Source organism: Rana temporaria, chromosome 3 (genome assembly GCF_905171775.1).
Source record: "Rana temporaria chromosome 3, aRanTem1.1, whole genome shotgun sequence".
Classification (NCBI taxonomy): Eukaryota; Metazoa; Chordata; class Amphibia; order Anura; family Ranidae; genus Rana; species Rana temporaria.
The window spans coordinates 471,500,007-471,514,138 of record NC_053491.1 but is presented as its reverse complement, the minus strand read 5'-3'; the positions used below and the strand labels follow the sequence as shown (position 1 = coordinate 471,514,138).

The window sequence follows — 14,132 nt, the reverse complement described above, 5'->3', positions numbered from 1 at the left end:
AGGACACCAATTTTGTTTGGGAGCCACGTCGCACGACCGCGCAATTGTCAGTTAAAGCAACGCAGTGCCGAATTGTAAAAACCCCTTGGGTCATTTAGCAGCATATTGGTCCGGTCCTTAAGTGGTTAATTATTATTTTGCTGCTGATTTTTTTATTTTTTTAACTATTAATAAATAAAACTTTTTTGTTAGCTTTGTTTTGTTTATATTTTTACACCTTTTAACATATATTTACACGTTTCACATTGAAAAATGCACAAAAATAAAAAAATAAATAAATCTACCATTGATGGGGCAGCGATAATTGGTATTGTAGGGTACTTAAAAAAAAAAGTATGAGTACTCGTTGTAAAAAAAGGTATTGGTGCATCCCTATCCATAAACATTATTACTGGCAACATTTCATAAGACTGGAACAGAACCCACATATCACTGGTTTTGGCATAATTTGTGTTTAACCCCTTCCTTGCTAAAAGGCATGTGACCTAAAAAAAAAAAAAAAACGCCAAGATTGGTGAATGTCATCTCATGTCTAAAATATATATATATTTTTTTAATGATTTTAACAAATCTGTAAATTAAAATTCAATTATAATTAAATATGTCAATTAAATTATATTTTTTGGCAGGTTATCCAACATCCGACTTCAACACAAATATTACCGCCGAATGGACACCAGATTTATACGGTAAGGAGCTTATTACCAATTTCTTTAGTATCTGATAATGCTCACCAGTCAATGCAAATGGATTCCTCAGTTCTAATAAATGTTAGGAACATACTTCGGTACAGTATCTCACAAAAGTAAGTACACCCCCTCACATTTTTGTAAATATTTTCTTCTATCTTTTCATGTGACAACACTGAAGAAATTACACTTTGTAACTACAATGTCAAGTAGTGAGTGTACCGCTTGTATAACCAACGCTGTATCCTGGCCTAGACCAACAAGGCCCGGGCCTAGGGCAGCACTTTGCAGGGGGGCAGCACAGAAAGTGTCCCCGCTGGCTTGTGCTACACTGGCCCAGATTCAAGTAGATTTGCGCTTTATTTGCGGGGGAGCAGGGCAACGATTTTGCCTTGCGCCCCCCGCAAATAATTTGCGCTACCCTCGATTCACGGAGCAGTAGCTCCGTGAATTGCGAGGGCGCGCCGGCAAATTTGCCCGGCGTAAGCGCGCGCAAGTTAAATGATCCCGCCGCAAGAATGCAGCTCCGTGAATTGCGAGGGCGCTCTGGCAAATTTGCCCGGCGTAAGCGCGCGCAAGTTAAATGAGCCCACGCAAGAATGCAGCCTAAAATCTGCGAGGCATAAGAGCCTTATGCCGCACAGATTTTAGGCTGCAGTTGGTGTAACGAGGTTCCTGAATCAGGAGCACTCGTTACACCGGAGCAAGTAAGCAATTGCGCCGTGTAACCTATGGTTACACGGGCGCAATTGCTTCTTGAATCTGGGCCACTGTTGGTGTAACACAACCTGTTCCTAATTTTGACTGTCCTATCATCCTGGACCACAAACCTTCCTCACTGTGCTATATGTTTTCTGCTGTACCATTGGCATGGTTATATCTTCTTAGTCCTCTCCATAAAATTATCAGAAATTTGTGCTTGAAGTAGAACTATAGGCAACACTTTTTTTTTCCCATTTTGGGAAAGGGTTATAGCCCCTGTCAATTTTTTTTTTTTACCATCCCTGTCCCATTGCAGAGATTTCCCTTCACTCTCTGCCCCATAGCTAAACAGGAAGAGATAGGAAATCTATGCAAATTAAGGGAACCCATTCCCCCCACCCAGGCATTGAGAACTAGTGTCCCCACTCGAAAATGTCAGGGTGGGTCTAAGGCCCCATACACACGATAAAATTTATCCGCGAATGCGGTCCAGCGTTTCCGTGGATAAATCCTCTTGTGTATTTCGGCGGATTTTCATGCGATGGTGTGTACAAATCCGCGCCGAAATCCTCTTGCGATGACGTGTCGCGCCGTCGCCGCGATTATGACGCGGCGACGTGCGCGACGCTGTCATATAAGGAATTCCACGCATGCGTCAAATCATTACGACGCATGCGGGGGATCCCTTCGGACGGATGGATCCGGTGAGTCTGTACAGACCAGCGGATCCAACCGTTGGGATGGACTCCAGCAGATGGATATGTTGTGCATGTCAGCAAATATTCGATCTGCTGGAATCCATCCCAGGGGAGATATATCCGCGGAAAAAGATCCGCTGGCGTGTACACACCATAGGATCTATCCGCTGAAACCCATTTGCTGGGATTTATCTGCGGATGGATTCTATGGTGTGTACGGCGGGGCCTTAAACAGAAAGGGGTGTGGCCTTGACAGGAAGGGGGTGGGTCATATTTAAATTAAGGGGTGCACAAGTTTAGTCAGGCCTAGGGCAGCACAAAACCTAAATACACCACTGTGTATAACAGTGTAAATTTGCTGTCCCCTCAACAAAAACTCAACACACAGCCATTAATGTCTAAACCGCTGGCAACAAAAGTGAGTACACCCCTAAGTGAAAATGTCCAAATTGGGCCCAATTAGCCATTTTACCTCCCCCGGTGTCATGTGACTCGTTGGTTAAAATTTCATGAAATTTGGACTGAAATTCGAATAAAATTTTACATCAAACTCCAGTCAAATACTAACTGTACACATAATTGCTGAAATCAAAGGCTGTGTGTGTTGTTATAGTACCATTTCGAAATAATGCTTTTTTTTGTGTTAAGCCAAAAGGTGATTTCAAAAGTCATTGTAATCATTTGATCAAGATTTTTCTTTTGTTTGTTTACTTTCGAATCGAAAATAAAAAAAAATTAACGTTTTCTATTTTGACAGGTGCAACATTTCGTCCTTTGTTCCCACCCGCTACCCACCTCCCAGTATCACCCCTTTTAAAGAAAACAGTATCAAGTATTATTTTGTGGTGCTAAGTAATTTGTTATTGATAATAGGAATTTAAATGGGTTGTAAAGTCAGAAGGTTTTTTTATCCTAATGCATTTTATGCATTAAGATAAAAAGCCTTCTGTGTGCAGCAGCCCCCCTAATACTTACCTTAGGTTCCTGTCCAGCGTTGTCTACCAGTATCTCAACAGTACAAAATTATTTCTCCTGATTGGCTGAGACACAGCAGAAGCGCCATTGGCTTCTGCTGCTGTTACAGTCAGCTAGCCAATCAGGGGAATTGGGGTGAGGAGGGGCGGGGCCCGGGTCAAGGCTCCGTGTCTGAATGGACACAAGGAGCTGTGACTCGGCTCGGGGGGGCCCCCCTAGCAGGCTGCTTGCTGTGGGGGCACTTAACAGAAGGGAAGGGCCAGGAGCAGGGCTGCCATCAGGGGGTTACAGGCATTACACTTATAAGGGGCCCGATGGTCCCCAGGGGCCTGGCTGGCAGCCATCCCATTTTTTATTTTCTTTGCATTACCCCTTACAGGCCCGGCTGCCCCCCCCCCCCTCCCATTTTATTTTTTTTATTTAAAAAAAAAATTTGCATTACACCTGTAAGGGGCCCCTTACAGGCCTGGCCGGTCGTTTTTTTTTGTTTTTTTTTGCATTACATCTGTAAGGGGCCCGCTTAGGAGAGAAGATATTACACTTGTTTTTTGTCAGCCCCCCCCCCCCCCGGTTCTCTGCTCCAGGGGGGCCCTGCCTAAAGCTGTGCAAGGGGCCCCAACATTTGTTATGGCTGCCCTGGCCAGAAGCACCAAAGAGGGACCAGAGAAGAGGAGGATCAGGGCTTCTCTGTGGAAATCCACTGCAGCAGAGCAGGTAAGTATAACACGTTTATTATTTTTATAGAAAAAAACAAGGCTTTGCAATCACTTTAAGTAAAATATATCCCCTGGAACCAGCAACCAAGCCCCCCCCAAAGCAGCAATATACCCCACCCACAACAACAGATCATCCAAGCAATAATAGACCCCCTGCAACAAAATACCCCCTACCAACAACAGATCCACCCAATGAACAATAAACACCTACCAGCCAGCATTGGCTGCTGGGAGACCTGTTGTTGTCCAACCCCTACCAGCCAGCAAACATTAGTTCTCTCAGCAGCCAGCAACAATAGACCCCTCCCTCAACAGTACATCCCCCCTAGCAACAATTGACCCCCCAACAACATAAGACAACCCCAGCAACAATAGACTCATCCTTCAACAATAGATTATACCCCTTGCCCGCCCCCCAGAAAGAATAGATTCCCCAGCAGAGAGCATCAATGGACCCTCCAGCATACCGCAGCACCCCATTACTACATTGAGTGCCGAAGGTGCCAGAATTGTGTCCCCCCCCTGTGTTTCTGCTGAAAAAAAAGCCCTGTATATACGTGATTCTGCACAGCTGGCCCACACTGTCGCAATATATTGTGACAGGAAGTCAGGTAAATCTGGGGGTGTTGTCACAGACGGGAGATACATTTCTGCCTTGTTTAGAAAATTCACCAATTACTATCAGGGGTCAGCTGCAGAAGTAGCCAAAAAGGATTAAGGACGTTGGATAGCTTCAGCTGTTCAGAATGAGGAAATTAAGGCCTCTATAAGTTGTCCAGAGGATTACTAATCAATGCTGCATCCTGAGGCTTGTTGAGTTAAGGAGAGCAGTGAGCTGAGGAAGACTTCTGAAGGTGAAGTGGTAGTTAATATCTTTGCTGTGTGATAAGAAAATCAAAAAGACTATTGTTTTCTGATGGAAGACCAGCAGTGTCTGCCCAGCAGTAGGCTGTGCCAGACTCCATAGGTAGGTTCCTGTGTTGTGCAGGTAGACGGCCTAAGTGGCCAGGGTTTATTTGTTAGATATAATCTTGTATTAGTACAGGCAGTCTGTTTCAATGAATGCTGCGACGGAAGCAGGAACTCTTTTGTTACTTATGAGGCATAGATAAAACATGAACTCACAAACGTAACACTGCCATCTAGTGATCATACAATGTAGTAGGCACACAGCAATGACATATAGTGGTTGTTGCTCATTAAATACAAACCTTGTATGCTAACACCCCCACTCAACAACTACTATCTATGTCAATCCCATTTCTGATCTAAGATCAACAAATCTGTTTCTAGCTAGTGGCTTTGTCAAAGCATCAGCAATCATGTTTTCCGACTCACAATACACAAGTTCAATCACTTTCTGATCAACTAAGTCATGAATGTAATGATGTCTGACATCGATGTGCTTGGTTCTTCCATTAATCTTTTCACTTGTTGCAAGCTTAATGCAACCCTGATTGTCCTCAAATAAGACGGTAGGTTCTGATGTTGCTTCTCCAAGATCCTTGAGTAATTGCTGTAACCACACAACTTCTTGACTTGCATAAGCTGCAGATATGTATTCGGCTTCTGTAGAGGACAATGCCACTGACATCTGTTTCTTGCTGGACCATGATATAGGACTGTCTCCCAATTTTAATAAGTAACCACTTGTGGATTTGCGTGTGCTGTGATCACCTGCCCAATCGGAGTCCACATATCCCACGAGGTTTAAATCACCACTTGCTGACAGTTTCAAATTTAAGTCTTTTGTCTGTTTCAGATATCTCATAACTCTTTTGATCGCATTCCAGTCTCTTTGACGTGGTTTATCAACTCGCCTGCAAAGAAGAGACATGCTGGCTGCAATGTCTGGACGTGTAGTGGTTGCAATGTAGAGAAGTGCCCCCACTGCTTGTCTGTATTGTTCATTGGATGTGAGAAGATCATCTTCTCCTTCTAACTTTGGATAGGCTGTATCCATAGGTGTGCTTGCTCCTTTCGCCTCTGTCATGTTGAATTGCTGAAGAATAGATTCAATTTTTGCACTCTGATTCAACAGGAAACTTCCATGTTTCTCACGCTGGATGTCAATTCCAAGATAATATGTCACTTCACCTAGGTCTTTAGTTTCAAAGTGCTCGTTGAGTACTCCTGTTAACTTTGCAATTTCATTGTTGTTTTTGTGAGCAATGATCAGGTCATCTACATAAATTAGCAGATACATCCACTCAGTGTCTACTTGTTTAGCATATAGGCACGGATCAGCTTTGCTTCTTGTAAATCCTTCATTTAGTAGAACTTGATTAATCTTCAGGTTCCATGCTCGAGCTGATTGTTTAACGCCATAAAGAGATTTATTCAACTTGCAGACAAGATGCTCTTGTCCCTTTTTCAAATATCCTTCTGGCTGTGACATGTAAATTTCTTCTTCAATATCACCATTAAGAAAAGCTGTCTTAATATCGTGATGTTTCACAATCATTGTACGCATGGCAGCCACTGTCATTAGTGTTCTGAAAGTACTTTGTTTAGCAACTGGAGCAAAAGTAGCATCATAGTCCTCACCGAACTTCTGTGAGTAACCTTTAGCAACCAGCCTTGCCTTGTACCGACAGACTTTCCCTTCAGAGTTACATTTGGTTTTAAAAACCCATTTACATCCTATGGCATGTTTACCTTGAGGTAGCTCTGAAAGTGTCCATGTCTGGAGATCTTCGAGTGATGTCATTTCTTCATTTGGCGGCTTTATTCCATACTTGTTTCTCATGCATTGGCAGTTTCTGCATCTCTTTCCATGAACCTGGTTCAGTTTGAACAGCTCTGCGAGCTATGTAAGATAAACGTTCAGCTGGAACACCTTTATTGATTCTGGTTGATTTTCTGACTGAAGGTATTTCTGGTTCAGGTTTTGATTCTTCTGCAGTAATTTCTATTTCTGTATCACTTTCCTTATTTTCTTGAGTGACTGATGTTGATTCTTTCTCAGTTTGAATAGTTTGTGTCTGTTGTTCAAACTTTGAGCACATAGAAGTTTCATCAATAATCACACTTCTGCTGACTGTTACCTTGTTCGTGTTTTGATGTAAAATCCTGTATCCTTTTTGAGATTCACTGTACCCCACAAGTACACCTTCTTTTGCACATGCATCCCATTTGTACGTTTTTCTTTTGGAATGTGTACATAAGCTTTACTTCCAAAAATTCTGATGTGTCTTAAATCGGGTTTCCTTTTGTTCCACAGTTCATATGGAGTTTTTGTTGTTGCTTTTCCCGGCAAGCGATTTTGAAGATAACATGCAGTTGTGATAACTTCTCCCCAGTATGTAGTTGGCATATCAGCATCAAATAGCATGCTCCTCCCACTTTCACACAGTGTGCGGTTCATTCTCTCTGCAACTCCATTTTGCTCCGGGTTATATGGAACTGTTGTCTGGAACATAATTCCATGCTTCCTGAGAATGGCTTGTGTTTTACCACTTGTATATTCTGAGCCATTATCTGTTCGTAGTACTCTGGGCATTCCGCCAAAAATATTATTTACTTGAGCGAAATACTCTTCTAATTTCTCTGGCACTTCATCCTTATTGTGAAGTAGAAATACTGTGGTATATCTGGAGTAATCATCAATGAAGGTCAGGAAGTACTTTTTCTTTCCTGGAGTCATAGTTTTCATTGGACCACAAAGATCTGAATGTATTAAGTCCAGAGGTTTTTGAGCTTTGCTGTTGGTCTGCTTGGGAAAAGGTGTCCTTGCCATTTTTCCTTTAATACAGCTGGTACAAATCATTATGTGATCACATGGATTAATCTTAATACCACTTGCTGGTTATTCTCAACTATTTTCTTTATTGTATCAGAATTTCTGTGCCCCAATCGTCTGTGCCAAGTGTGGATGCAGTTTGAATGTTTATCCTCTTTGGCTATTTTAACCATTTCACTGCAGTTCAGCTGATATAGTTCATCTATGATTTTAGCCTTTGCAAGCAAGCAATCCCCTTTTGTTATGATACAACTGTCACCCTGAAATGTGACTACATTGCCTTGGTTAGTGAGTTTCTTTACTGACAAAAGGTTGCTTTCAAGATCTGGCACATACAGAACATTCCTCATATGGATCTTTTTGGTGATATCTGGAGAGATAGGACAGTATAGAAAGCCATCTCCTATTCCCACTGATTTCATGAATTGTCCATTAGCTGTAGTTATCCCTTCTGTTTTGCTTTCATCAAGCTGAGCGAAGAAACTTCGGTCATTTGTCATGTGACTTGTAGCACCTGAGTCCACACACCATGCTTGCACAGAGGTGACACCATTTTTGGATCCGAATGCATACTCCTTTGTTTCTATGACATTCTTAGCTTGTTGCAATGCACTTTGTTTTTGCATTCTAGCTTTCCAGATTCTACAATCTGCTTTTAGGTGTCCTGGTTTCTTGCACACAAAGCATTCCCGCTTTTCTAGCTGCACGTTACTGTGTTTATTTTTGTATTTCGTCTTTAAAGCCGTCTCTGAACACACACTCACATTACTCATGCTTTCAGTTTTGCGCTTGTATTCCTCCACAAGCTTGCCTTTAACATATTCCAGTGTCAGATCATCATCTGGACGTGCATCTAGTGCTGTTACAAGTGTCTCATAACTTTCAGGAAGTCCACTTAATAATAGTGCTGCAACATGGAAATCTTTTATCTCTTCTCCAATCCCTCGCAGTCTCTCCACCGTCTCTAAGGTCTGTCTTATATAGTCCTGCATGTCCTGGTCTTTCTGTAGCTTAGTCTGATAGAGCTTTCTGATTAAATACAGTTTATTGCTGAGATTAACTCTTTCATGTGCTTTCTGTAACTCTTCGCACATGTCTTTTGCAGTCTGACAGTTACATTTATGTATGATTTGATCATCATCTATGCACAGGGAGATTGTGCTCTGCGCCTTCTGATCTCTGTCTAACCACTCCTCTGTGGGCTGTGCAGGTCTTGGTTCATTTATACATTTCCACGTACCTTCTCTTATAAGCAGCATTTTCATCTGGAATTTCCAAGATTGGTAGTTCTGATTCGTCAGATTTGCAATGGAGAACTTTGCTGAGGGGATGGCAGCAGCCATTTCTGCTGTTTGTCTTTCTGTTGCTGTCTCCTGCACTCAATTGCTCTAGCTCACTGTATCTGGCTATATCCAGATCAGTCCCCTGATGAAGTCACGAGGTGCGTGACGTAACGCCGTAGGGAGTCAGACCAATACTAACATACCCGCACAAGCCGGAGGCCACCAGACGTCAGGCGGTACCTAGAACGCCGCGTCCCCGGGATTTTTAAAAACTTTGTCATCTGCATGTGCCCATCCCTGCAAAATGTACTTGCATATTTAACTTTTACCATAATAAACCGGATCGAGTCCAAATCTACTGCACTATTGGAGGCACTTTTTTCTTTTCTCCCTCATCTCACTGCTCACTCCGGACCACGGAGTTTGGAGAGACCCATCAGCTGGAGCAGGAGGAGTCATCCACACTTGAAGGAGCAGGACCATCACGCCGTGGAGTTCACACTATATACTTACATATAGTACCCTGCAGCTTGGAGAGACCCATCAGCTGGAGCAGGAGGAGTCATCCATACTCGGAGGAGCAGGACCATCACGTCGTGGAGTCCATACTATATGCTCATATATAGTACCCTGCAGGTAAGGGAACTACATTACCTATGAGGATATATACTTACCACTTGAGGGAGGAGAGCAGAGATTCAGAAATTGATTTCATCTGATCCATCCTATATAGACTGTCGATCATACTCTGATCTCATTATCATCCATTCATTTTTTCTTGTATATTTAATTTTCATTTTTTTGAACCACTAATTGCACCAATCGTTGTTTGCATTTAATATTGAAGGACATCTCATTGCACTATTTGCACCTTCTCAGGTTCACATCATTTGTGATTATTTTGAAAATATTTTATTGGTTACTTATCACATTTAACCTCTTATTGTGTTTGTGCACTCATCACTGGTATTACCCTCCACGGTGAATTAGATCACGTATTTGAAGCGCTTATCATTTATTTATTTATCTATTCTTATTTTGTGTTATGTGAACACTCCTAGATACAGCGGCCTCAGATTTATTTTACACATCTTATCATCACCACTATATTATCACATTCGTTTACTCACAGTAGCGCACTGAATTTCTCACTATATATCCAGGGGTAATCTGTATTATATCCTGGGCTTCTGTAACATGTCCTGGGCCCATAACCTGTTAGATATAATCTTTTATTAGTACAGGCAGACAGTCTGTTTCAATGAATGCTGCGACGGAAGCAGGAACTCTTTTATTACTTATGAGGCATAGACAAAACATGAACTCACAAACGTAACACTGCCATCTAGTGATCATACAATGTAGTAGGCACACAGCAATGACATATAGTGGTTGTTGCTCATTAAATACAAACCTTGTATGCTAACATTATTTTATGTTTTATTTTGTTTATGCTGTTTTGATGCTTGCACTTGTTTCCAGCAATATGAAAGAATAAACCATAACCCTTGTTTTTCAACCACCCACGGCTGCCTGTATAATTCAGTGTGTAGTGAACCCACTCAGGAGGTCACACACCCCGCTACCGAGCTAACCCATTACAATATGTACTGTGCATGGTCAGCAAGCAGTTAATCAATATGTAGCGCTATATTTATTAAATTTTTAATTTCTGTGAATCTTTTTTATTTTTCAGACACACTTTACCCATATTATGGAACAAATTCAGAAAGCATTTTATCCATCGTAAATTGGAGGAACACTAAGTTTATCCCATCCATCTATACTGTTGTGTTCCTCGTGGGACTTCCTCTCAATATCATGGCGATCGTCATATTCCTGGTGAAGATGAAGGTCAGGAAGCCGGCAGTGGTCTACATGCTCAACCTCGCCACTGCAGATGTCCTCTTTGTTAGCATCCTGCCATTTCTCATCATTTACCGATTTTCTGGAAATAACTGGCTGATCGGAGAAGGAATGTGCCGCTTCGTCATGGCAGCATTTTACTGTAACATGTACTGCTCCATCCTGTTCATGACCAGTATCAGCGTTGACCGGTTCATAGCGGTAACCTACGCGGTTAGGTCCCTGTCCTGGCGCACAGTAAACCGAGCCTGGTTGGTCTGTGGTGTCATCTGGGCAATCTCATTGGCCAGCACTGTGCCTCTACTTCTAGGAGAACAAACTATATTTATTTATGAGCTAAATATCACAACTTGTTACGACGTGCAGTATAGTGACGATTTACGAGGGTTCTACTTTTACTATTTTACCACTCTTTTATCTTTGTTATTTTTCTTACCCTTAACCATTACAACATTCTGTTACATCAGAACCATCCACAGCCTTGGTACAATAAAGATGAATAATATGCGCAGGAGATTACGAGCCATCTACTTGACCGTAATTGTCCTTTCTGTGTTTATCCTTTGTTTTGGCCCCACCAACGTCCTCCATTTCTCTTATTATCTTCAGATGTATTATTATGATGATGACTCCCTGTATGAGGCCTACACCCTTTCTTCCACTATCTGCAGCATCAGCTGTTGTCTGGATCCTCTTATCTATTATCTGGCTTCCTCCGAGTGTCAAAGATACGTCTACAGCTTTCTGGGTTGGAAGAAAGATTCGCGTCCACCAAGAAGACAACGCTTAGCCCTAACAGACAATGAGGAAAACACGGAGGTGACCTTTCGGGAAGAGACTTGCTGAAACTCCCAAGCAAAAGTGATGGGCTGTAGGCCACAATGATCCAATCCAATTTTAACTGGATACAAATCACACAGAGATCAATTTTGATTGGTTGCTTTAGGTTATTGTACTTTGTGTTTTGCTTTTTGTCCTATGCAGTGAACTTTTGCAAAGCCTTTAAAAAATTATATGAACTATTTCAGTGCTTTGGAATTTATTGTTAACTAGTATATACAGGGTGGGCCATTTATATGGATACACCTTAATAAAATGGGAATTGGTTGGTGATATTAACTTCCTGTTTGTGGCACATTAGTATATGTGAGGGGGGAAACTTTTCAAGATGGGTGGTGACCATGGCGGCCATTTTGAAGTCAGCCATTTTGAATCCAACTTTTGTTTTTTCAATAGGAAGAGGGTCGTGTGACACACCAATCTTATTGGGAATTTCACAAGAAAAACAATGGTGTGCTTGGTTTTAACGTAACTTTATTCTTTCATGAGTTATTTACAAGTTTCTGACCACTTTTAAAATGTGTTCAATGTGCTCTCCAGTGACATGCGGCGAGTGCTACGCTGTGGGCTCTTGCTGAATGAAGCTAGGACAGCCACTGATGTTTCTTCATTAGTGACAGATTTCATGCGTCCACATTTTGGCAAATCCAACACTACATAGTTACATAGTTAGTCAGGTTGAAAAAAGACACAAGTCCATCCAGTTCAACCACAAAAAATAAAAAAAAAAAAAAAAAAACACAGTAAAATCCTATACAAAATGTTTGAGAGTAGATTTTCGCGCCAATAAAATATATGTGGAACATAAAAACTTATTAAATAAAATAAAAAAATATATATATATAAATATATATTAAAAAGCTGCTCCCCTAAAAATATATGAGGACAATCCCTCATTAAATTTAGTGAATGTGTGATAGGTAGGGGGCGCTAGTGACACAAAAAATTTCTTTAAAGTGGTAGCAATTACAAATATATGTGATAACAATTAAAATTAAACAACAACTAATTATTCAGAGCTAATTAGCAAAGACACAGTTAAATCAATAATTGAAAAAATAAGATTCACAAGGGAACCTCTAGTTGAAAAGAGATGTGCTCCCAACACCTTTAAACAAAAAATATTTCTTAAGTGATAATGATAATGTCCATATATATAGTGGTAGTGAGCCACTTAGATAACAATGGAGTGAATCTTGCAGTGGACCAGAAAAAAAACGTGCAATCCTCTCATATACTGCAGTGCTTAGAAATCCTTCCACCAATTCCGCAGAAACGACACCGAAAAGTGAATAAATATATGCGCTTACCACAGCGCTTTGACTCCTTTAACTAAAAAGAAAGTCAAACACGCTTGTGCAGTTCTGAATGTCTGCAAACATATAGTGCGTTCTCCAGTAGTTGACACAGACAAATCTTCTCCCAATATTCTCAGAAACGAAATGAAAAACAGAAACTCCATAGTGCAACCGGTTTTTAATATAAAATGATAAAACAAAACATGGGCCAAATGGCCACTTACATTAAAAGGTGCCCATCCCGGCACTGGGTCTGCGGGCCTTTAAATGGGGAGGTGAAACCTCAATTTGCATGCGGTGTGTGTCTCCTCTTGCCTCGCCAGCTCACAAGAGTCGGATGATGGGGGAAGATAAAAAACGTGACCAGGCTACGCCGCCGACGATCGTTTCGTATAAACGTCTTCAGGGGGGCGTGCCTGGTCACTGGGGTCACGTTTATTTATTTAGAAGCGAGCGGAAGTGCTCCGCTTGATTGACATGCTAACAGGCCCGCAGACCCAGTGCCGGGATGGGCACCTTTTAATGTAAGTGGCCATTTGGCCCATGTTTTGTTTTATCATTTTATATTAAAAACCGGTTGCACTATGGAGTTTTTCTGTTTTTCATTTCATTTCTGAGAATATTGGGAGAAGATTTGTCTGTGTCAACTACTGGAGAACGCACTATATGTTTGCAGACATTCAGAACTGCACAAGCGTGTTTGACTTTCTTTTTAGTTAAAGGAGTCAAAGCGCTGTGGTAAGCGCATATATTTATTCACTTTTGGGTGTCGTTTCTGCGGAATTGGTGGAAGGATTTCTAAGCACTGCAGTATATGAGAGGATTGCACGTTTTTTTTCTGGTCCACTGCAAGATTCACTCCATTGTTATCTAAGTGGCTCACTACCACTATATATATGGACATTATCATTATCACTTAAGAAATATTTTTTGTTTTAAGGTGTTGGGAGCACATCTCTTTTCAACTAGAGGTTCCCTTGTGAATCTTATTTTTTCAATTATTGATTTAACTGTGTCTTTGCTAATTAGCTCTGAATAATTAGTTGTTGTTTAATTTTAATTGTTATCACATATATTTGTAATTGCTACCACTTTAAAGAAATTTTTTGTGTCACTAGCGCCCCCTACCTATCACACATTCACTAAATTTAATGAGGGATTGTCCTCATATATTTTTAGGGGAGCAGCTTTTTAATATATATTTATATATATATATTTTTTTATTTTATTTAATAAGTTTTTATGTTCCACATATATTTTATTGGCGCGAAAATCTACTCTCAAACATTTTGTCTTAGTAATTGAGTCATATACTAATTTCTC

General features: G+C 41.1%; 1 protein-coding gene across 1 annotated transcript; it reads left to right on the top strand.

Annotated features, from left to right (window-relative positions):
• The first annotated feature begins 632 nt into the window (after positions 1–632).
• LOC120933630 (proteinase-activated receptor 1-like) lies at positions 633–11,763 on the top strand. Its single transcript, XM_040346940.1, has 2 exons — positions 633–689; positions 10,502–11,763. Exon 2 carries the CDS (start codon positions 10,627–10,629, stop codon positions 11,515–11,517), a length of 891 nt encoding a protein of 296 aa, XP_040202874.1. The 5' UTR covers positions 633–689; positions 10,502–10,626; the 3' UTR covers positions 11,518–11,763.
• The last annotated feature ends 2,369 nt before the right edge of the window (positions 11,764–14,132 follow it).